This window comes from Aquarana catesbeiana, linkage group LG08 (assembly GCF_042186555.1).
Source record: "Aquarana catesbeiana isolate 2022-GZ linkage group LG08, ASM4218655v1, whole genome shotgun sequence".
NCBI lineage: Eukaryota > Metazoa > Chordata > Amphibia > Anura > Ranidae > Aquarana > Aquarana catesbeiana.
Genome location: NC_133331.1, coordinates 88,371,633 through 88,394,176, shown reverse-complemented (window position 1 = coordinate 88,394,176; position 22,544 = coordinate 88,371,633). Strand labels below are relative to the sequence as shown.

At 42.9% G+C, this 22,544-nt stretch overlaps 1 protein-coding gene across 2 annotated transcripts in view; it reads left to right on the top strand.

Annotated features, from left to right (window-relative positions):
* Positions 1-22,544, top strand: part of SLK (STE20 like kinase) — a 122,649-nt gene that overhangs the window by 85,680 nt on the left and 14,425 nt on the right. The window contains exons 13-17 of one of the 2 annotated variants that reach the window (XM_073596099.1): positions 2,486-2,578; positions 9,445-9,574; positions 9,682-9,806; positions 15,535-15,723; positions 16,419-16,544. In XM_073596099.1, the coding sequence (XP_073452200.1) occupies positions 2,486-2,578; positions 9,445-9,574; positions 9,682-9,806; positions 15,535-15,723; positions 16,419-16,544 (663 nt within the window). The remainder of the gene's footprint in view (positions 1-2,485; positions 2,579-9,444; positions 9,575-9,681; positions 9,807-15,534; positions 15,724-16,418; positions 16,545-22,544) is intronic. The other variant, XM_073596100.1, reaches the window with a different exon arrangement.

Here is a 22,544-nt window from a genome sequence, read left to right as displayed (position 1 = left end):
GGAGACTGTATGGAACAGAAGTCTTTTAATACAGTACTTACCTGCACACTTGCCCACTCCGCCTTCTTCCTTTGTATTCAAGAGGTACTGCTTAAAAATATTTTGCATCCAACACCTTTGTGAAGTATCGGATGCCTGGCCCCCCTCTGCACTTTCTGGTTTCTCTTGCAGACCCCAGCATCATTACAAGTCACAATGGTGATGTAGGGGCCAGCTGAAGAAACCTCAAACACAACAGGACACTAATCATATAGCGTTGAGAAGTGTTGGATGTGATGCTACAACTTTGATAAGAGATGCATATGATAGGATAAAGAGAATTGCCTATGCCAGGACTACTGCTGCACATACCATCCAATAATATAGAAAGGTGAAAGTCCAGCAACACGATGCAATACCGAATAAACTGTAGAATCTGTATTAATATTCCAACAAGACAAAAGGGCAATCCATTACACAGCAAGGTTGATGCATTTCAGCCCTTTACTGGGCCTTAGTCCTACTGGTTACAACTAAGGTCCAGTAAAGGGCTGAAACCCGTCAACCTTGCTGTGTAAGGGATTCCCTGTTTGTCTTGTTGGAATATTAATACAGATTATTCGGTATTGCATGGTGTTGCCGGACTTTCGTCTTTCTATATTAGTTAATACAGAGGAGAATGACCATATGGGCAGTTGCACAGGTACATACTAAAAAAAACTTCTTTTGCATACAGCTTTTTAAAATGTATTTATTTTTACCTTTCTTAGCTGGGAACATGGTCACCTTTTAAGGTCTATGCCCATCTTAAAAATAAAATAAAATGTAAAACCTCGAGTCTTTAAACTGACAGGCTTTCTTGCTGCACCTTGTTGTGCATTAATCAATTAGCAAGACATGAATTTAAGTCCCCCTCCTTTTAAATGGCAATGGATATGTTTATCTTGGATGGGTGGAAGACAGATGATGGTTCAGACAATGCAATTAGAATATAAGCCTATAGAGGCTGAATGGGCAACAGCAAGGTGAAAGGTTTCAGTATTCCCAAATGTTATACGTAGTTCATTTTTGTGCAGATTGCATCTTTAGTGTTAAACTTTGTGCACACAGCTATAGTTCTATTTTTAACACTAAACCTATCTCGGTTAATAGGATTATCTTTTATTGTATGATACGAAAATCTTATTTCTCCTCAACGTTCTGCAGCTTTGCTCTGAGTTCTTTCTTGGTATATGGGTTTCTTCACATCACAAACCTCACATGCATAACCTGACCCTACATTACCACTATTTTGGACCCTCAAACCAACAGTTTTCAGGTTATCCAAAAACACAAAATATATCATTTTACCATTGATGGTAAAAAACAACTTTTCTCTGAGTTTTATGCCATCTCCAGGATCACTTCCTTTTTGATAAATTTACTAGAATGTAGCCATTCTTTGGCTCTAACCACATTTTTTATTTTTTTTTAAATTCCAGCATTCCAGTTTAAATTGCACTGGTATTTTTTCAGTGCTGAATTGGCTATGATCATATCAATATAATGTTTTGATTGGATTTTAAAGCCAGGTAGTAAAAGCATAAACAATATAATTTTATTTTTAACCATAGACAACACCATTATTTTTGTACTGGTTTTTATTAGTCTGTTTTGATAAATAGCACAGAGGTACTTTATAACTGTGCACTCTCTTTCAACATATTTTAGATAGCCTTACTGTGTTGTTATGATCAACAACTAGCTAGAGAACCAATCCTCACAAAACTGTTATTTTAGTTGTAAGCTAATTTGGAGCTGAAGCTCGGCTCATAGCTGGAGTTCATAGCTCCCATCCCCCACTCCCACCATGGCGCCTGACTCCTATTGTCTCATAGGGCATCTCACTCAGCAGGAAGGAGCATTCTTCATAATGTCAAATGAAGCATGAATAGGATATCAGGAATAGTACCCTCTCTCCCAGTGATGGCAACTGCAGCTGGAAACTATTAGTGGGAAGATCCTTTAGCCAGAGTCCCTTACTCTTAATTGCATGAACCTAGAGGATAATCCAGTTCACCAGCATCTATCCACAAGTGAAAAATTATTTTAAGATGGCCCGATCACTTACATAAACAAAGGAAGTCTGTGTTTTTGTTTTTTGTTTTTTTTATTCTTTGAGATGATCCCATCAAATCCATAGATATAGTACAATATATAGTTTGTCAGGCCAGTGCTACTCATCCGACACATCCATCTATCAATACCTAAACAGTTATATCTTAGGCAGCAGTCAAAAGAGCAAAGGAACCTTGTTTTTTGAAGCATGAGGCAAAATGAACATGCATGCAGGTACATATAACAAATCCACAGTTGGTCATTGGCTTAACATCATGCACCCTTCTTTCACTTGACATGTAACCCACTCTGCAGGCATCTGTCACATGGTGGTGTGGCTTTACTCTGCCTCATGCGCTTGCTCTAGAAAAATGGTCATATTTCCCTACCTTCTGCATGCTCATACCAGGTAATTACTGAAGTGGAGAAAGCACCTAAAGAGCTGCGAAAAGACCTTTTGAAACGCAAGAAAGAGGAACTTGCACAATCGCAGCACGCTCAGGTAACAGCATATGCTTTGTGCTTCTAAATCCAGAGAATCCATCTAACGTTTTCCTGATTCTGTAGTGGCCAATAAACACGTCTGTCCACTAACACTGTCATGTCCAACTAATTCTTAATCACTAAACATCATGTGCCATAATAGATTAGTAAATAAAAAATATATAACACCTGCAAGTGGAATGGTATGGTTGGGTATTTTCATTAAAGTCATAGGTTTGCCTTCTCATGGTTGGTGAAAACAAAGTCCTGGATCTTTTACCAGATAACAGGTATTGTTTACTAAAGCACAGTGGTAACCTACAGTAATCTTTGTGTTTGAGTGTGTCACAAATGTAAAGACTTTTTTTAATTACTGAAGTGTTGTTTTGGCATGTTTTTGGTATTGTTGGATGAAACTGGATCTGATCATTTCGGTAATAATGGTAAATGCAGTGATGGGTATTTTGGTGCCATTATCAAAATGGGGAAAAAATATGAATTTATCAGGCAGTGGCTTCAATGATTGGATCATTGGTATGTGTGCTTTAAGATCCCTGAGATATTTGATGAGGCTGTATAGTGGATATAACCGCTCTTGCTGCCATGGTGGAAGTCGGTCACTTCTTCTCAAGTCCTTTCTTCTCAATCCCTTCAGGGGTGCGGGCAAGCATAATTTTCTTTTTCCACCTTTTGCAGTGTGCTGAGAATTTTGAGAAAACCCTCTATTGCTCTCAGTATACTTTATAGTAGTAGGAGCTAATAAAAAGGGATAATTTCCTTCCAGTATCCAATTCCTTCCTTTGACTCGGGAAGTAGGGCAGAAGGGTCAACAGGTAAGCACTGGCGTTGGTGCAAAGGAACCAAAAATAAATTGGGTATTTCCACGGCTGTTCTCTTTAGCCCTTCCAATGCACACATGACAGATTCCAAAATTGTACTTGCTCACCCTTAGTTGAGCACCATAGGTGCTACAACCTTGTACTGCATCAATTTACCTTCTCAAAGGGCTAATTGTCATTTGTTGCTTTTAGTCTGCCTCTCATATTGTGGCTGTATTGTATTCTGATCTGCAGGGTATTGCCCAGGTTATGATTCAATCATTTCAGTTGTCATCATGTACTCTATTCAACGCCCAAATGCAGGATGTAAGTCTGTCGCCTGAGTGATGCTGCTTTGAGGTTTGCAGTTTGACTTGCATGTGTGTGTTCAGTTAGGATCATGGGGAGCTTTCTAGGGAAGCTGTTGCTAGGGAAAAGAATTGTGTTAATTGAATTCCAAATACAATTCTTGGGGTTTAGAAAGCAAAAGATTGTTTTATTACTAAAACACCATCTTTTTCAGTGCACCAGTTCTCTTAAAGGATGTCTCCACCCAAACTAAAAATTGTTAAATCACCTGTGTAAATAACCATTTTATAGCATTCTCTCATGAAATGCAGCTGTCCATAAGGCTTCCTTATGAAGTTTGCTTTAGACAAGTTTTTCTACTCCACCCAAATCCATTTAGAGCTTTGAGTGGAGATGACCATGAAATCTGCTCCTGTCCCTTTTTATCTCTGTATTTTTTAACGTCTATTCAACGGACCTGTGAGACTGAATTCCAATAATCTCTGTGGATATATATATATATATGATATTATATATTATATTTATAATATATATATTTAATATAATAAATATAGGTGCTGCAGATTGGATTTATATTTATACTGTAGTAATATATATACTGATAGACAAAATAGAAACCTGCTCCATTGTGGCTCATCAGGTACTTTGGTAACAATTTAATTATGAGATAGTGCTAATCAAAAATCATTTTAGAAAAAAAAATAATGCAATGCTTTTCTATTTTAATTTTTTTTTTAAGCAGAACATATCATTTTTCTACAATGCTGGCCGCACCACCTAATTTAAAAAAACTATAAATAAATAAATTATTTATTTATATATATATATATATATATATATATATATATATATATATATATAATATAAATTATAATGAGAGATATATTAGATTAAACCACTTTTTGTTTAAAAAAAAAAAAAAGTGGTTTACTCTCTAGTGTCATGCCTACATTTTGAGCATGTGTTGAAATATAAACTAGATGGGAAGGTCTGATCTAAAAAAAAAAACAAAAAAAAACAACAAAACCAAAGAAATCATGAGACAATAAGCCTTTTCCCTGCTAATACATGGGCAGAACAAACGTGCAAAATATTTCCTCTTCATTCATAAAAAAGTAGGTAAAATGTTAATGAGATATATTAAGTGATAGAACAGCATTTAGTTTAACCACTTTCATACCGCTGAACGTCAGTTTTCAGTGGTGATATCTGAATGATGTCTTCAGCTGCAGGCATCATCCAGGTATCGTTTTTTCAGCCGGTGATTCCATATACCATAAGAACAATCATATAGCGGCTGTTCAGCTGCTTGGTCGTTCTTACCGCCCTCCAGGCTCTCCCGTGCAATCGAGAACCTGGAGAAGGAATCTGACGGCGCTGGAAGAAAGCCATAGAGAAAACCGGACAGATGGTCCCTGGAAAACTCTGACTCTCAGAGGCCCAGGCGCGACAATATGACGTAAAGCCTAGGCCGCTGCAAGTAAACAAAGCCTGGGACTTGGCTGGAAAGCATCAGATCATTTTTTTTTTTTTTTTTTTATCTGATGCTTTCATAATGGAGGAGGAGACATGTGGGGTCTTATACAGCTCTCCATAAATAGGACCTGTCGCGCACTATTCCTATTACAAGGAATGTTTACATTTCTTGTAATAGGAATAAAAGTAATCATATCATTTTTTTTAAATTTAAAAATGAAAGCGCCCCTGTCCCCGCGAGCTCACATGCAGAAGTGAACGCATACTTAGGTCGCGCCTGCATATGTAAACGACGTTCAAACCACACATGTGAGGTATCACTGCAAATGTTAGAGCGAGAGCAATAATTCTAACACTAGACTTCCTCTGTAACTCTAAACACGTAACCTGTAAAAAAAAAATGTAAAGCGTCGCCTATGGAGATTTTTAAGTACCAAAGTTTGGTGCCATACCACGAGTGTGCGCAATTTTAAAGCGTGACATGTGAGGTATATTTACTCAGCATAACATCCTCTGTCACATTATACAAAAAAATTTGGCTAACTTTACGTTTTTTTTTTTTTTTTTAATTCATGCTTTTTTTCCAAAAGAATCGCATTTGAAAAATGACTGCGCAAATACCGTGTGACATAAAAAATTGCAATGGCCCCCATTTTATTCCCTAGGGTGTCTGCTAAAAAATATATATAATGTTTGGGGTTCTGGGTAATTTTATACAAATTATGATTTGTACATGTAGGAGAGGATTGCTGGGATTTGCGCGATATGGAAGTGGTTAAAATATCTCCTAACAAAATTATTTTAGAATATATACGTATTTTCTTGCTACTGTTTTGCCGAACCTCTTTCCCATCATTGTTACAAGTTCCTAATTTTGAGAGTTTCCCAGAATACTAATTTGGCACGCAACATGGCTTTTTATGTTTTGTGTCGACTACAGGTGCACCTTAATATGCTCCCTATTTTTAGTCTTGAGTAGGAGCTATAAGGAAATCTGCTTGGTTACATTATTCATGCTGGTGCTGTAAAGGAATTGCACAAACTTAATATTGTCATGCTATGGAGTGCAATCCGTGGGGTGGATCTTTTGAGAGCAACTAGCTTGGTTCTGGGTTCATAATTATTCTGGTCTGACATTTCTGCTGAATAGACGTCATGCTGGTAAAGTCAATGCTATTGTTTGCTTTCTTTGCATTAATTTATACAGTATGCTTTTCTTTATATTAAAAAAAATAAATAAATGCTGTGCGTTTGCTGTGCTTTTCTGTTTGGTTTTAAAATAATTAATTCTTTCTTGAAAAAAGGAAGTTCACTCTCTGCAAGATATGAATCTATTCCTGAGGTCTATGAAGTGATCTAAGCTTAGTCACTGAGAGATATGTTCCATTCTGTCATGAATACTTGCAGTTGGGTTCATATAAATTCAGAGCAAGATAAAGCAGAACTGCTGTCAATAGCAAAAATCCTGTTTCAGTCTGTTGCATCAGTACTGCAGGCACGATTGTACTCCTGCTTGGTTGTTATTGTAGGGAATCCAGTTTTACCTTTTTCTCCAAGTAATTGAAATCACTTTGATTTTAAATCGAATACTACAGCACTTGAACTGATAAATTCAGAACTGGTATTCCTGTCCAGTGATCAAAATACAGGTATTTTAGCGACTTCAAATTCAAATAGCCCTTTGTCCCACTGCCCCCATTTGACATTTGGTAGGCTGAAAACTTAACTTTGAGCTGCAATTCTATATGACAGCGAGTGTCCACTTAATATGGATTATATACGAGTCATGACAACAGCAGAACATCACTTTTCTTTAAGTATGTACAGTGAGGGAAAAAAGTATTTGATCCCCTGCTGATTTTGTACGTTTGCCCCCTGACAAAGAAATGATCAGTCTATAATTTTAATGGTAGGTTTATTTTAACAGTGAGAGACAGAATAATAACAAAAAAATCCAGAAAAATGCATTTCAAAAAAGGTATAAATTGATTCGCATTTTAATGAGTGAAATAAGTATCTGACCCCTTCGCAAAACATGACTTAGTACTTGGTGGCAAAACCCTTGTTGGCAATCACAGAGGTCAGACATTTCTTGTAGTTGGCCACCACCAGGTTTGCACACGTCTCATTAGGGATTTTGTCCCACTCCTCTTTGCAGATCCTCTCCAAGTCATTAAAAAGGAACTGCAGTCTGCTCACATAATCTGTAATAAAAACATCTTTGCCATGCTGAAGCTTCCCGCCAACCACTTTGCACATTATGTTATATATACTGTGATTCTGTACTTGCCAAATATGCTGCAGAAATTTCCCTCCACCAAGTCTGGCTGCATCCATTTTAACTGTGGGCAGCTGAAGCTGCTGCCTGTTCACTTCCTGGATTTAACCAGGCATACCTCCAGCCCTGCAGCTTTCATTGGCCCCCTTATGACTCATCCCCCCTCCCTTCCTGGCAAACTCTCACCAGAGTGAGAGAGAGAGCTGTGCATGTTGTCATAAGCCTAGGCTTTTTACCAGACAAGAAACAGGAAGTGGGCTGTATAAGGTAATTGCTGGCAGAAAAAAAAAAATTGTTTTACTATCCAAAGTTAAAAAAAAAGGGGCGCTTTACGGTTTTGAGGCTGATGTTTGTTAACTCGAACCTTCAGCTCCCTCCACATATTTTCTATTGGATTAAGGTCTGGAGACTGGCTAGGCTACTCCAGGACTTTAATGTGCTTATTCTTGAGTCACTCCTTTGTTGCCTTGGCCATGTGTTTTGGGCCATTGTCGTGCTGGAATACCCATCCACGACCCATTTTCAATGCCCTGGCTGAGGGATCGAGGTTCTCACCCAAGATTTGACAGAACATGGCCCTGTCCAACATCCCTTTGATGCAGTGAAGTTGTCCTGTCCCCTTAGCAGAAAATCACCCCCAATGCATAATGTTTCCAACTTTATGTTTGACTGTGGGGATGGTGTTCTTGGGGTCATAGGCAGCATTCCTCTTCCTCCAAACATGGCGAGTTGATGCCAAAGAGCTCAATTTTGGTCTCATCTGACCACAACTCTTTCACCCAGTTCTCCTCTGAATCATTCAGATGTTCATTAACAAACTTCAGACGGGCCTGTACATGTGCTTTCTTGAGCAGGGGGACCTTGCGGGGGCTGCAGGATTGCAGTCCTTCGCGGCGTAGTGTGTTACCGATTGTTTTCTTGGTGACTATAGTTCCAGCTGCATTGAGATCATTGACAAGATTCTCCAATGTAGGTCTGGGCTGATTCCTCACCATTCTCATGATCATTGAATCTCCACGAGGTGAGGTCTTGCGTGGAGCCTCAGACCGAGGGAGGTTGACAGTTATTTTGTGTTTCTTCCATTTACGAATAATCGCACCAACTGTTGTCACCCTCTCACCAAGCTGCTTGGTGATGGTCTTGCAGCCCATTCCAGCCTTGTGTAGGTCTACAATCTTGTCACTGACATCCTTGGACAGCTCTTTGGTCTTAGCCGTGTGGAGAGATTGGAATCTGATTGATTGCTTCTGTGGACAGGTGTCTCTTATACAGGTAACAAGCTGAGATTAGAAGCACTCCTTTTAGGAGAGCGTTCCTAATCTCAACTAGTTACCTGTATAGAAGACACGTGGGAGCCAGAAATCTTGCTGATTGATAGGGGATCAAATACTTATTTCACTCATTAATATGCAAATCAATTTATAACTATTTTGAAATGTGTTTTTCTGGATTTTTTTTGTTATTCTGTCTGTTAAAATAAACCTATTAAAATTATAGGCTGATAGTTTCTTTGTCAGTGGGTAAACGTACAAAATCAGCAGGGGGATCAAACACTATTTTTCCCTCACTGTATGTCCTGAGCTGGGACCCTTTAATCAGTGACCCTGTAGATGATTACCTTGATGTATGAAGTGTGGATATCTTTGAAATTGTCCCATCTTTGTTGCGTTGGGTACTGGAGTGGTGTCCTTAAGAATGTAATGTAGTCAATGGGGATACTAAAATCCTTTAAAAGTCTTCAAAGATCAACATAATATAGAGATACTCACCAATTACCAAATTGTTTGTCTGAGTTTGTTGTGTTTCCAATTTATACTGATTGTGAATAGTAACTGTTGCTGTGACATAAGCAGTAGTTGATCTGCAAAGTAGTTTTATAGATGTGTGTAACGCACATGTGCTAATTGTATTGGTTAAAATTTAAATCACTGTAGAAAGCCCCTAATCGATAACTGTGGATCTTTGTAAACCGTTCTGGAATTAACTTTAAAAATGCCTTGATAGGAACAAGAGTTTGTCATGAAGCAGCAGCAAGAGTTGGATGGATCCCTGAAGAAGATTATTCACCAGCAGAAGATGGAGCTGGCCAACATAGAGCGAGATTGCTTAAATCATAAACAGCAGCTCCTGAGAGGTACCAGTCCTACAGCAATATAAAATATGCCCTACTACCTGAGAATAATGTGGACCATTCATGACCTGTCATTTTGCCCTGAATGTTAAAAATATTATTTGTTACAGCACGGGAAGCCGCAATTTGGGAGCTTGAAGAACGACACCTGCAAGAAAAGCACCAGCTGCTGAAACAGCAGCTAAAGGATCAGTATTTCATGCAGAGACACCAGCTACTGAAAAGACACGAGAAGGTATAGCACATATATTAAACTCAAATGCTGCATTTGTATTACCATGTAGCTTCAGTGATACCGGTAAACAGGCAACCTGTTATTAGACAGTTTAGACAATAGTGACCAAATGTAATTATGCTCTGACTATTAGACACCCCCCCCCCACTTCCCACAAACAGTTGGTGGGCTGAGGGTGTTTGCTACATTCTGAGGACACCTATAGCTTTCATAATGATGTCCTGCGCCCTTATCTGAGATGATACTCTGTATTGCTAATAAGTTTGGATCAGTGGTTGTCTACTGCAACATGTGACTCAGCTAAATTTAGTGCAGCCATCATCAGTGTCAAGGCAAATACTTGGTGAATGGATGAATAGTTGCCATGAGAAACATGATAGCTCAGAACAATTGGGAGGCTGTGAAGCCCTGGAGCAATTAACTAGACTGACGGATGATGACGGCTTAGTGAAATGTCAAAAGAACTCGTATCACATATACATTTCCTCAAGTTAGAGAACCCTAAGCTGGCAGGATTTCCTGCAATCAAGTCTGTGTTGATGGGGGAATCCCTCCCATGTAGCTATTGTTTTCACCCGGGGGGGGAGGGGGGCAAAGGAGCCATCTTGGCCAGGAGAGCATACAGTTATTGTTATTAGTGGCTATAGCCTCTGGCAGTAATCACATGAAAAATCAGACAGGCTGTTTGTACCCAAGTTGATTGATCATCTTGGGTACAACCAGCCTGCCCATACCTGGTTCAAATCTATGGCCGGCTTTAGAGCCGCTGGTTGCTGACTGTTTTATACAAATGTCCTCCAGGTAGGAGAGAAGATTTGCTCCTGTCGATGGGCAGATGGCTTGCTACCCATCATTTGCTAGTCTGTGACCTGCCTAAAGTGGTTGTATACCTGAATTTTTAATTTTTACCTACAGGTAAGCCTATAATAAGGCTTACCTGCAGGTAAAATTAATATCTCCTAAACCTGTACGGTTTAGGAGATATTCCCTTTGCATGCAGCCACTGACGTCAGCGGCGCATGCGCTCTGAATGCCCGGCTGAAGGTCCGGCAGACAAATTTTTCTTTTTAATGTGCGGGTATACAACCGCTTTAAGGCCTCATGCAAAAGGGCAGAAAAAATGCCACTGTGATAGACATCTGGCATTTTTTTTTTTAAATTCCTCTAAACGCAGTTCTGTGTTGGCCTATATGGCCATGCACAATAGGAGTTTAGATCAGTATTTTAGAACAGTGTTTAGAGGCATAAAAAAATGCACCAAAGCTATATTCAGCGAGGATGCATGCATGAATGTAAATGTATGGGGGAAGAGTCTGATCGGTCACAGGTCTCTCTCATTTACAGATCGTTTTATAAGCGGTGTAAAAACTGTTTTGAATGGAAGAGGAAGAGGGGGCATGTCCCTGTTGGACCATGTGTCCAGTTCTGCCTGAAGCCCACAGGGCCGGTTCACATCACAAAAACCCATTAACCCATTTTTGATGCCTTCTGGTGCATTTTCGAATGCATTCCATGTGCTTTTTCTTTTTTTCCTTTTTTTTTTCCCCACTATACTAGGGTCCAGTGCGTTTTTAATGCATTTCAGTGTGTTTTTGATGCATTTTACTGCGTTCCAGTGCAGGAAAAATGCAGCATGTTCTACTTTTTTTTTTTTTTTTTGCTGGAAAAGCCCTGGAACTGACTGCACTGGTGTGAACTATGCCATTGGAAACCATATAACCTACTTTCCTTGCGTTTTTGATGCAGAACAATAACGCACTGGACTGCATGTGGTGTGAACTGGCCCTAAAGCTGATAACCATTGCAGTGTTGGAAATTCAGAGATAGGAAGAGCATACGCATCACTGCAGTGAAGATTTCTCCAGGATCCAGCTGCCTGCACATACATTGTAGTAAAATAACAACAAAGAAATTCCTAGCTCACCTACTGACCAGCCTGCAACAAACTGAATTGTCCTGTCTAACAGTTCACATTAAAGCCAGGGGTTTAGTTTGCACACATTTGCAAATATATGAGTAAACTGCAAGGCCACGTCACTGTACCCCAGCGTACTGCAGTCCTAACTTTAACATGAACTGTTAGACAGGGCAATTCGATTTGTTGCAGGACGGTCAGTAGGTGAGCTGGGAAATTTTCTTTGTTGTTTTTTGACATGGGTCACCCTTCCATGTGCTCCTTGCTTTAAAGGCCAGTTTTAGGTTGGGGTGGTTGCTATTGGTTTGTATGTGTGTATATGTATGTGTATGTATATATGTGTGTGTAATATTTTTTATATATATATTTATGATTGTAGGTAGGTTGTGTGATTAAAGCTGTAGATTTTTATTTTATTTTTTTAAGCTAAACTTCAGCATCCATCACTTAAAGGCATTTACACGCAGAGCTTCTTCCTGACAGGGGGAAGTAATGGATTTTCACTGAATAAAATCCATCTCTTCCCAGAGTAAAAGCCGCACATGCAGTATAAAAAAACACTGGCTAGGCACACAGTTAACCCTTTGATTGCCCCAGATGTTTAACCCCTTTCCAGCCAGTGTCAGTACAGTGAAAGTGCATATTTGTAGCACTGATCACTGTATTGGTGTCACTAGTTCCGGCAAAGTCAATTAGTGTCCGATTTGTATCTATATACTTTAGTTTGTAGACACTATAACTTTTGCGCAAACCAATCTTTTCTGTTTATAGCAGAAAAAATGTAAAACCGCAATGGAGATCAAATACCACCAAAAGGGGGAAAAAGGACATACATTTCATTTATGCACAGTGTTGCATGACCCAGCAATTGTGATTTAAAATAACGCAGTGCCGTATCGCAAAAAATGGCCTGGTCATGAAGGGGGTAAATCTTCCGGAGGTCAAGTGGTTAATGTTCTATACCCCAGGATGTACTTACTTGATGTCCAGGGATTCAAATTTTAAGACCCCCTAAACACTGCTTGGGCATCGTCGGTAAAGCGCCGCTAGTTTTAGCACCGCTTTACCATCGTTTTTGTAGATCTAGCGGGACACTTTTAACCCCCCGCTAAGGGCTGGATAAAGGGTTAAAAGCGCCGCGGCACTTTGCAGGCGCTTCTGCGGTGCTGCCCATTGATTTCAATGGGCAGGGGCGCTTTAGGAGCAGTGTATATACCGCTCCTAAAGCCCCTCAAAGAAGCTGCTTGCAGGACTTTTTTTGATGTCCTGCCAGCGCAGGCCCCAGTGTGAAAGCACTCAGGCTTTCACACAGTTATTGCAGATGAGGCTTTTTACAGGCGCTTTTCAGGCGCTATTTTTAGCGCTAAAGAGCCTGAAAAATGCCTTCAGTGTGAAAGGGGTCTAAAGCTTTTTCCTCCACCCTCTTGTAGGTGTGTATATTTGGTCCTGTTGTAGCCCTGTTGACTTGTACATTGTTAGTTTGAGTAGATTGTTTTCTGAGCATGTAACACAGCCTTCTTCAATTATGGCTTTCTAAATGGGTGTGAAACTACAACTTCAGGCAAACCGTGCAATGCAAAACCTAATGCCGCGTACACACGGTCGGACTTTTCGTCTACAAAAGTCCGACAGACTTCCGGCGGACTTTCGGCGGACTTGCAGCAGACTTTCTAACGAACGGACTTGCCTACACACGACCACACAAAAGTCCGACGGATTCGTACGTGATGACGTACACCGGACTAAAATAAGGAAGTTCATAGCCAGTAGCCAATAGCTGCCCTAGCATGGGTTTTTGTCCGTCGGACTAGCACACAGACGAGCGGATTTCGGGGTCCGTCGTAGTTACGACGTAAAGATTTGAAGCATGTTTCAAATCTAAAGTCCGTCGGATTTGAGGCTGAAAAAGTCTGCTGAAAGTCCGGAGAAGCCCACACACGATCGGATTACCAGCCAGCTTTAGTCCGTCGGCGTCCGTTGGACTTTTGTAGACGAAAAGTCCGACCGTGTGTACGCGGCATAAATGTTATTTAAGACAGAATATCAGGGCATTGCTGCCCTTATAATTTAACAGCAGATGGAAAGCCACAGGTTGGGAAATGTTAAGGTAACACCAACATTGTGAACAATATCACAAGGCATGATAAGAATCCACCGAATAGCTACTACACCCTTTGTACTTTAACTGCTGTCACTTTTAATACAACCGTGCTTGTGTCTCATGACAACCACCCACTTGTAGCTGCAGAAAGCCAAAACACGGGTACAGAAAACTAATAGAAGCATAGTGAGCCTAACAATCTACGGTATGTAATTGAAGCTGAACTTCCAACCAATTTATTAAAATAATGTAGATAAAAGTTAATTAAAACATATTTGAGATGTTAGGCGTTAAGATTTGTTTATTTACTGTAATGGAATAGGCATTTGTGGAGCAGTTTTAACGCTCGTCAAACCCTTCAAAACTGCCCATAGGGCGTTTGGGGAGCATTTTTAAGTCCTCATTAATGCTTGTAAAATTCCTAATGTTTAATGCCCATACTAAAGCTCATTGACGCTTGTCTGACACCCATACTAATGCCATACAAATGCTATAGGAGCGTTTGTTGAGCATTCGAAATTTAGGCAAGTGTGAACAAGCCCTTCGACTTAAATAGGGCTGCATAGCTTGTTCAGTGTAGATCTATAAACCCATTCATATAATTGAGGAGTTACTGCACATGCATTGCCAGAAAAGATTTCTGCACCAAGGCTGTAAATATCCTAGGGAGGTTCTAGTTTACAGGGGACTAGGGGGTATGAAGTGCAGCAAAGAAAAGTAATTGTATAGCTGTGGTGGAATTACAAGCTTATCAGCTCAACTTGTAGTATTAACCCTTTTGTGCCTAAGAGTAAAACAAGTCTTAATGCCCAAGCCCAATTTTGCAACTTTGACACGTGTTAGTAAAACACTACATATCATCACAACTACTCTGGTGGTAAATGATAATAGATATCCCCTGATATATATATATTTTTTTTTTTTTTCTAACAAAAACTGGCCCAAAATAGTAAAAAAAAAAAAAACATTTTTTTTCAATTTAACTGTATATGTCTTGCTAGTACCATAACCTACCACCAAAGAACAACCCAAAATAAATTCTCCAGCTCCTGACAATCACAGCAACCAAATATGTGTATGTTAGATGTTGCTTGTACCCGTAGTACAGCCCTTTTTTTTTTAATTTTTTTTTAATTTTTTTTTTTTTTTATCCTGCATAAAATACTGATTAAGAAGAAAGAAAATCATGTCCAAAAAATACTGACCTTGGCCTTTGACCCTGAACCAAACTAACTCTGGGGCTGACTTAGATCAAATCTTGATCTAGGTGTGTGTGTGTGTAATATATAAATATAAATATAAATATATATATATATATATATATATATATATATATATATATATATTTTATAATTTAATTTAATATAATTTTTTTTTTTTTTTTTTCCTGCACATACTTTTTTTTTTCTCTATCTCTGCAAGGACAGAGATGATGCCATGTATCTGTCTCGTCCATTCACAGAGACAGAAAAATCACTGTGATAGCCAATCAGAGGCTATCACAGCGATTAGGTGACCCGGCACGCTCCCAGCACAAAGGGAAATGTGGCCCCATGGGAAAAAGTCCAGTCCAGTGAGGCCGCATATTTGCGTATGGTCGGTGTAAAGATGGTATTATTTATGGGTGACTTTTGAATCTGTTTGTATCCTTCTGCTCTAGTTAGTGGTGGTTATCTAGGATCATATTCTACTAATTATGTTGTCATCTGCAGGAAATGGAGCAAATGCAAAGGTATAACCAGCGACTAATAGAAGAACTAAAAAATAAGCAAACTCAGGAGAGGGCACGGCTGCCAAAAAATCAGCGAAGTGATGCCAAGACTCGTATGGCTATGTTTAAGAAGAGTCTGAGGATTAATTCATCTGGATCTCCAGAGCAGGACAGGGAGAAGATTAAACAGGTAAAGCTGTTTACAAATTGTTAGTTGTCTGTGAATCCAAGAGTCTCTATTGGGGACTTTTTTTTTTTTTAGAGTATATTGATACTTGTATGACAAGACCAGGTAAAAAGCAAGTGATGCTCTTAACGACGAATCATCTGACTTACCCTTCAGAGATGCTCATTATTGCACAAGAACATTTTTCCAGTTTGTTAGAATATCACGCTGTGAGGCGATTGAGATGTTTTTTCCACTTCCATGGAGTAAAGGGGAGGTTGGGAAGTACTGTGCATGCACTGCATGGTCCTTTATCCCTGAGTCCTTGTAAAAGTCACACAATAGATAAATTAGGGGCAGTTTGGGGAGAATCTAATTAACCTACCAGTTTAGATTTGGCTTATGGAATAAACTGGATCACCCAGAGGAGATGTACACAGAGAAAACCTACAAACACAATTCTGAAAGGGTCCCTGAAGGAAATTGAGGAATTGGACCCTGTTTTCAAGGCCTAACCTAAACCACCATTCTGCTTATCTTTTTATTATTCTGAGTCTTCAGTAATTAAAGCATTAACTATCATTTGATAATATTACTTGCTATACATAAAAATGAAGTTCATTAAATAAATTATGTTAATTTAGCCCATTTAAAAGTTACAGTAATTTATAAGGTTCTAAATATTCTTTGATTCACTTTTTTCTTAATATTTTTTCTAGTTTGCCGTCCAAGAAGACAAGCGACAAAAGAACGAGAGATTGGCTCAGCACCAGAAACATGAAAACCAAATGCGAGATTTACAGCTTCAGTGTGATGCCAACATCAGAGAGCTGCAGCAGCTACAGGTTAGAACTATGTAATGAAATATAGGTGTCGGTCTTGCCTGATGATTAATGGAAGCAACAGCAGGGCACACAATGGTATATCCCATATAAATGGTCGCGACATAGCCCCACTGGGCGGGGGCTGGCTCTGCGAGTTAAGCATCTCGCAAGGTCGCATACGACTGTGTAGCAGCGTTCTTCATGGCCGACAGCCCCCCACTTCAGTGGCGAGGAGGATCTGTCTGGGTCACTGGAGCCAAATGTAAGGGGCCCCCTCCTCTCCTTCCCTGGAGTGGTGTGGGGCGCGGGTACTCCCTGGGGTGGTCGGTCCCTCTGAGGTTTTCCTCCACACCCCCCTTTCCCCGGGTGAGGCCCAGGCCTCGGGCCTAGGTGCTTTGGACACTCTGTCCACCCCCCCTCCAGAGTTGTCACTATGGGGGGGGTACATCTGGGCCACTGCTGGATGGTTGGGCGGGTGAACAGGCATCTGCGGATCTGCGCCCCCTGTGGCGGCCCTCCACCAATTTAGGCAACGGCTTTGGGGCCTACCGACCAGGCATGTATGGGGCCTTTCCGTTGCAGACATCCGCCCTCCTTCCTCGGCTCTGCTTGGTCCGGTTCCCCCCACGAACCTGTGCACTCGCGGCTGGCGGCCTAAAATTTAGGCAGCGGCTTTTGTGGCCTGCTAGTCCGCGCGGCCACGCCGGATGCCTTCTCAGAGAGGGACGGCGCTGTGGGGACTCTGAGGGAGACCCCCTTTTGGGGGGTTGCTTAAGTGGGCCCTCCGTAGGCGCCCCCTGTGCAGGGCCTTAGTGGATGCCCCCTGTGAGGGGCCTCCTCTACCAGTGCCGCCTGTGAAGGGTCCAGTGGTGCCTCCTGTGCAGGGCATGCGTAGGCGCCCCCTGTGCGGGGTTTTCCGTGGGCACCCCTTATGCGGGGTCTCGGCCAGTGCCCCCTGTGAGGGGTCCAGTGGCTCCCCCGTGCGGGGTTTCAGCCAGTGCCCCTGTTAGGGGTCCAATTGTGCCCCCTGTGTGGGGCATCAGTCTCGGCCGGTGCTCCTTGTGAGGAGCCTTGGTCGGCGCCCCCTGTGCAGGGCCTCGGTCGACGTCCCCTGTGTGGGACCTCAGTGACGCCCTTGTGTGGGGCCTATGGCTGCGGAGGTCTTAAGCGGAGGCCCCCCAAGTTCTTTGCGTTTTCACAGGTGTCGCTTAGGCATATAGGCTAGTACATGCCGGCCTCCCCTGCCTCATCGGTCTCGACTGATCCTATGTCTGGCTCTGCCATCGTGGATGTGGCCCACCTTGCGGGGTTGGTGGCCACGCTCTGTCCTGTCAGTTAGTGAGGTTGTTCCTTCACAACTGCAGTGGTGCACAAGAAAGTGCTAGTTGTCACCCTTATTACATCTGTGCAGGAAACTTTAAAGATGGAGGATGCAGCTGTGGCTGTGGCGGAGGTGCCAGATCCCCTTGGCACCCATAAACTGTCTCGCAAGGCAAAAGCATTCCATTCCCCCCTCTATTTTGAAATATTTGTTTGTAAAGACTGGGAGTGTCCAAAGCGTGCCCCTTTGTGGTTCCAAAGACACTTCGCTGTGAGGTACCCCTTTGTGGGGTCCCTCATTAAAGAGTGGACTGTTCCACCAGTAGTGGATCCCCCTGTCTCTAGGTTGCATAAGGCGACCATGATTCTGGTAGAGGAGTCTCCGGCTTTTAAGGATCCGGGTGACATACCTGGAGGAGGAACAGATTCCCTCTGCTTTCGCTGAGTTCGCGGACCAGTTGGCCTGGGGGTTGCAGTTTGTATGCAATGCCTCTTGGACGCAGTTCCCCTGTTTGCTAAGCTCCCTGTTTCTGCAGTGGTGCTTAGACATGTATTGTGGCTTAAGTGTTTGGTTTGTGGAGTGGGCTTCTAAAAAAAGCTCTGACTGGGTTACCATTTCAAGGCAATTGTCTGTTTGGGGCTACCCTGGATGACATCATTATGAGTCTCACAGGTGGGAAGTGTATATATCTTCCACAGTCTGAAAAGGGTCTCGTAGTGGATGCGGTCCTTCTTCTCGGCATGCAATGGACTTGGTCTGGTGAGCCGAGAGCGTGGCTCCCTAGACCCACGGACAAGGCCCCTTCAACGTGAAGGCGCGCCCTCACCTATGTCCTAGTGTTCTGGTCTTGAACCCCAAAATATTTTTTTTTCCTTCCAATAGCTGTCTGTCACCTTGGGGCTGTGCAAGCCCTGTTGCTTCGGGGTGTGCTTGTCCCGGTTCCAGTGAGTACAGAAGGTCAGAATGGAGTCCATTTGCACGGTGGTGGTGGCGGCGTCCCTTCATCATGGCGACTTTCTGGCTTCTGTCGACATCACGGATGCTTATTTACGCACTCCAATATGTGCCCGACACCAACACTTCCTCCGTTTTACTGTAGGAGAAGAGCATTATCAGCTTGCGGTGTTGACCTTTGGTCTCGCCTCCGCTCCTTGCGTATTCACAAAGGTGTTGGCTCCAGTTGTGGCGTGGTTACGTCAGTGGGGCATTCCGGTCCTGTGCTGCCTGGACGACCTTCTTCTGCGAGCAGAGTCCTCGACTACCCTGAGGGGTAACTTAGCTCGCTATACAGACCACAGATTTCAGTTGGCTTCTATACTACCTGAAGTCTGCTCTGGCTCCTTCCAGAAAATTGAATTATCTGTGCCTGACTCTGGTTTCACCTCTAGCCAGAGTGTTTCTTCCTCTGCATGTGGGTGTTATGCCTGATGGTATCTACCTTCGAGGCGGTTCCGTTTGCGAAGTTCCATATGAGCTCCCTTCAAGTGAGATCCTGGCGTAAAGTGCCCAGGGTCTCCGGGCAGATTCGGCTGAGCCAGAAAACCGGGGGTCCCTGGTCTGGTGGCGTCTCTCTCTGGGATTTCGGCAGGGCACATTCTTTCTCCCTTTGTATTGGACAGTGGTCAACTCCAATGCCAGTCTGTTCGGGTGGGGAGGTGTCCTGGGACTGGGTTCTGCTCAGGGTCATTGGACGCTGGAGAAATCTGGACTGACGATCAATATCCTGGGACTTCGAGCGATAAGACTATGTATGGATCATGGAGGTCAACTTCATGGCTCCTGGTATGGATCCAGTCAGACGATGCCACAGCGGTGGCCTATGTCAATTACCAGGGCGGAACGAAGAGTGTGTTGACAGCCCTGACAGTAGCCAGCATCCTCCGGTGGGCAGAACGCCTTGTTCCGGCCCTCTCCGCCGTATGCATTCTAGGACGGGGAAAACTGGCAGGCGGTTGCCTCAGTCGGCTAGTGTTGGTCCACGGGGTGGTCCCTTTACCAGGACATGTTTCATTGGATGTGTCTCCGATAGGGCACTCCTGAGGTAGATCTGTTAGTGTCCCGGCTTAACGGAACAGTACTGAGGTTTCTGGCAAGGTCACGGGATCCTCTGGTGGACACTGCAGACTAGGGTTGTCCCGATAACGATACTAGTGTCGATACCGATACCAAGCATTTGCCCGAGTACTTGTACTCGGGCAAATGCTCCCGATGCTTCACCCGATACCTGGACAGTCAGCGGTGATCGGTGAGTGGGGGAGTTACAAGCTTCCCCCCCCCCCCCCCCCGCTTTCAGCTGCTTTAGTGGTTGGTGCTTGTAACTCTCCCACACACGATCACCGCTGACTGTCCCCGTATATTCCTCCAGTCCCCCTCCATGCCCCTTCCGTTCTGCTGTCCTCCTCCTTTCTTCCTCCGTGTCTCCCTCCGTTTTGCTGCTGTCCCCCTCTGTTCTGCTGTCCCCCTCCTTTCTTCCTCTGTGTCCCCCTCCGTTCTGCTGCTGTCCCCCTCCGTTCTGCTGCTGTCCCCCTCCGTTCTGCTGCTGTCCCCCTCCGTTCTGCTGCTGTCCCCCTCCGTTCTGCTGTCCCCCTCCTTTCTTCATCCGTGTCCCCCTCCGTTCTGCTGCTGTCCCCCTCCGTTCTGCTGTCCCCCTCCTTTCTTCCTCCGTGTCCCCTGCCGTTCTGCTGCTGTCCCCCTCCATTGTGCTGCTGTCCCACTCCAGTTTTCGTCCATGTCCCCCTCCGTTCTGCTGTCCCTCTCCATGTCCTCCTCCTTCCTTTTCTGTATGAACAGATGTGATCACTGACTGTCCATTCACATAACTGAAACATTGTAACCTGTGATTACGAGGTCTCAGTTTATGAATGGAGAGGAGCCGCTGTCTTCTCTCCATTCATTTTCAGTGCAGCTGAGGCTGCAGAGAAAGGAACTGGGGAATCTCTATCCTTGGTCTCTTTCTCTGTCTCAAGGGGGAGATTTCAGGGGTCTATTAAGATCCCTGATATCTCACAAAGCCCCCCAACAGGGCTGATTAAAAAAAAAAAAAAAAGTACTGCAATAAATAATAAAAAAAAATTATTGTAAAAAATAATAACATTTAAATTAAAAAACACACAGACACCACCCACCCCATCCCTCCCTAAAAAAAAAGAAAAAAAAGAAAGCATTGTAAAAAAACAAAAACAAAAATTTGTAAAAACCCCCCCAAAAAAACACTGTCACATGACATTAAAAAAAAGTATCAGGTATCGGTCAGTACTTGAAAAAAAAGTATCGGTGCTTGTACTCGGCCTTAACAAAGTGGTATTGGGACAACCCTACTACTAACCCTTGGCGACTGCCTCTCAGGAAGGTTCTACTGTCCCAAGGGCCGATATTCCATCCTGCTTCAGTCGCTGGTTTTGAAGGCCTGGCTGTTTTGAGCCAGGTGCTGAAGTTACGACGCTGCTGAAGGCTAGGAAGCCTTCCTCTAGGAAGATTTACCACCGGACGTAGATAGCGTACATATCCTGGTGTTAGGCGCTTGGCATTTACCCTCCTTCTTTCTCGGTGGCTCGGATTTCGACCTTCCCCCACGGGGGGGAGGGTAAGCAGAACTTGGCCTTGAGTACCATCAAGAGCCAGGTGTCGGCCTTGGCAGTTTTGGTCCGTTTAAAATCCCAACTTGAGGAACCCATTTTTACTCACTTTGAAAATATTCGGGAGGTTCCTTTGCTTGCTCTGTCCCAGAAGTTGGCTTTTTTGGTTGCTATCACCACCTGCTCGCAGTGTGTTGGAACTGTAGGCGTTACTATGTCATACTTCTTACCTGGTGATCCACAAAGATGAAATGGTTCTTTGCCCTTGTCTGTGGTTCCCTCCTCTGATTCCTTTTGACTAAGGACATTGTATTTCCTTCCCGGTGTCCCAGGTCAGAATGTCCTAAGGGTTTTACCTTACAAGCCCTGGATGCGTTTGGGCGATTCGTGTGTATTTGGCAGTCACATGGTATTTTCGGAGATCAGACTCACTGTTTGTGATCACGGACGGGCCAAAAAGGGGGCTGTCTACTTCTTCTGCGACCTTTCTAGATGTATCAGACAGACGATGACTCTGGCCTATTCTATCAGGTGTTGGGTTCCTCCTTTCCCTGTTACGGCACATTCTACTTAGCTGCTTACTGCTTCTTGGGCCTTCCATCATCAGGTGTTGGCTGCGCTGGTTTGCAAGGCAGCCACTTGGTCGTCGGTGTACACTTTCGCAACATTTATTTTAGGATACTTGTGAGATCATTCATAATTCATTGACATCTTTGGCAGGTGCATTTGACCTGCTGCAAGTGGGTTTTGCATTCCCATTGACTTGCATAAGATTACAAAACCCATTTAAAGTGTATAAAGTTCTGCCGGCTAAGGCCCTAATTTACATACTTGTGATTCAGCCATTCCCACTGTGCTGTGTGGGCAGCTCAGCATAGGGAAGGTGACAGCACTTTTCAGGCTGCAATTATGCAGACCCTATGTTACTCCCTGGCCTTGTGCCTTTTCCTTTAGTCTTCTACTGAATGTCGCCCACCATTCACTCCTCTTGCTGTAAACCACCTTTGTACCTCCTCTTCACACTGATGAGTTTGCACAGCTGACATTTACCCATGATCAAACCTTTAGCTGCTATGTGGCAATTAACTATAACTTTAACTATTTAAGGTTAGCACTGTAGATGAC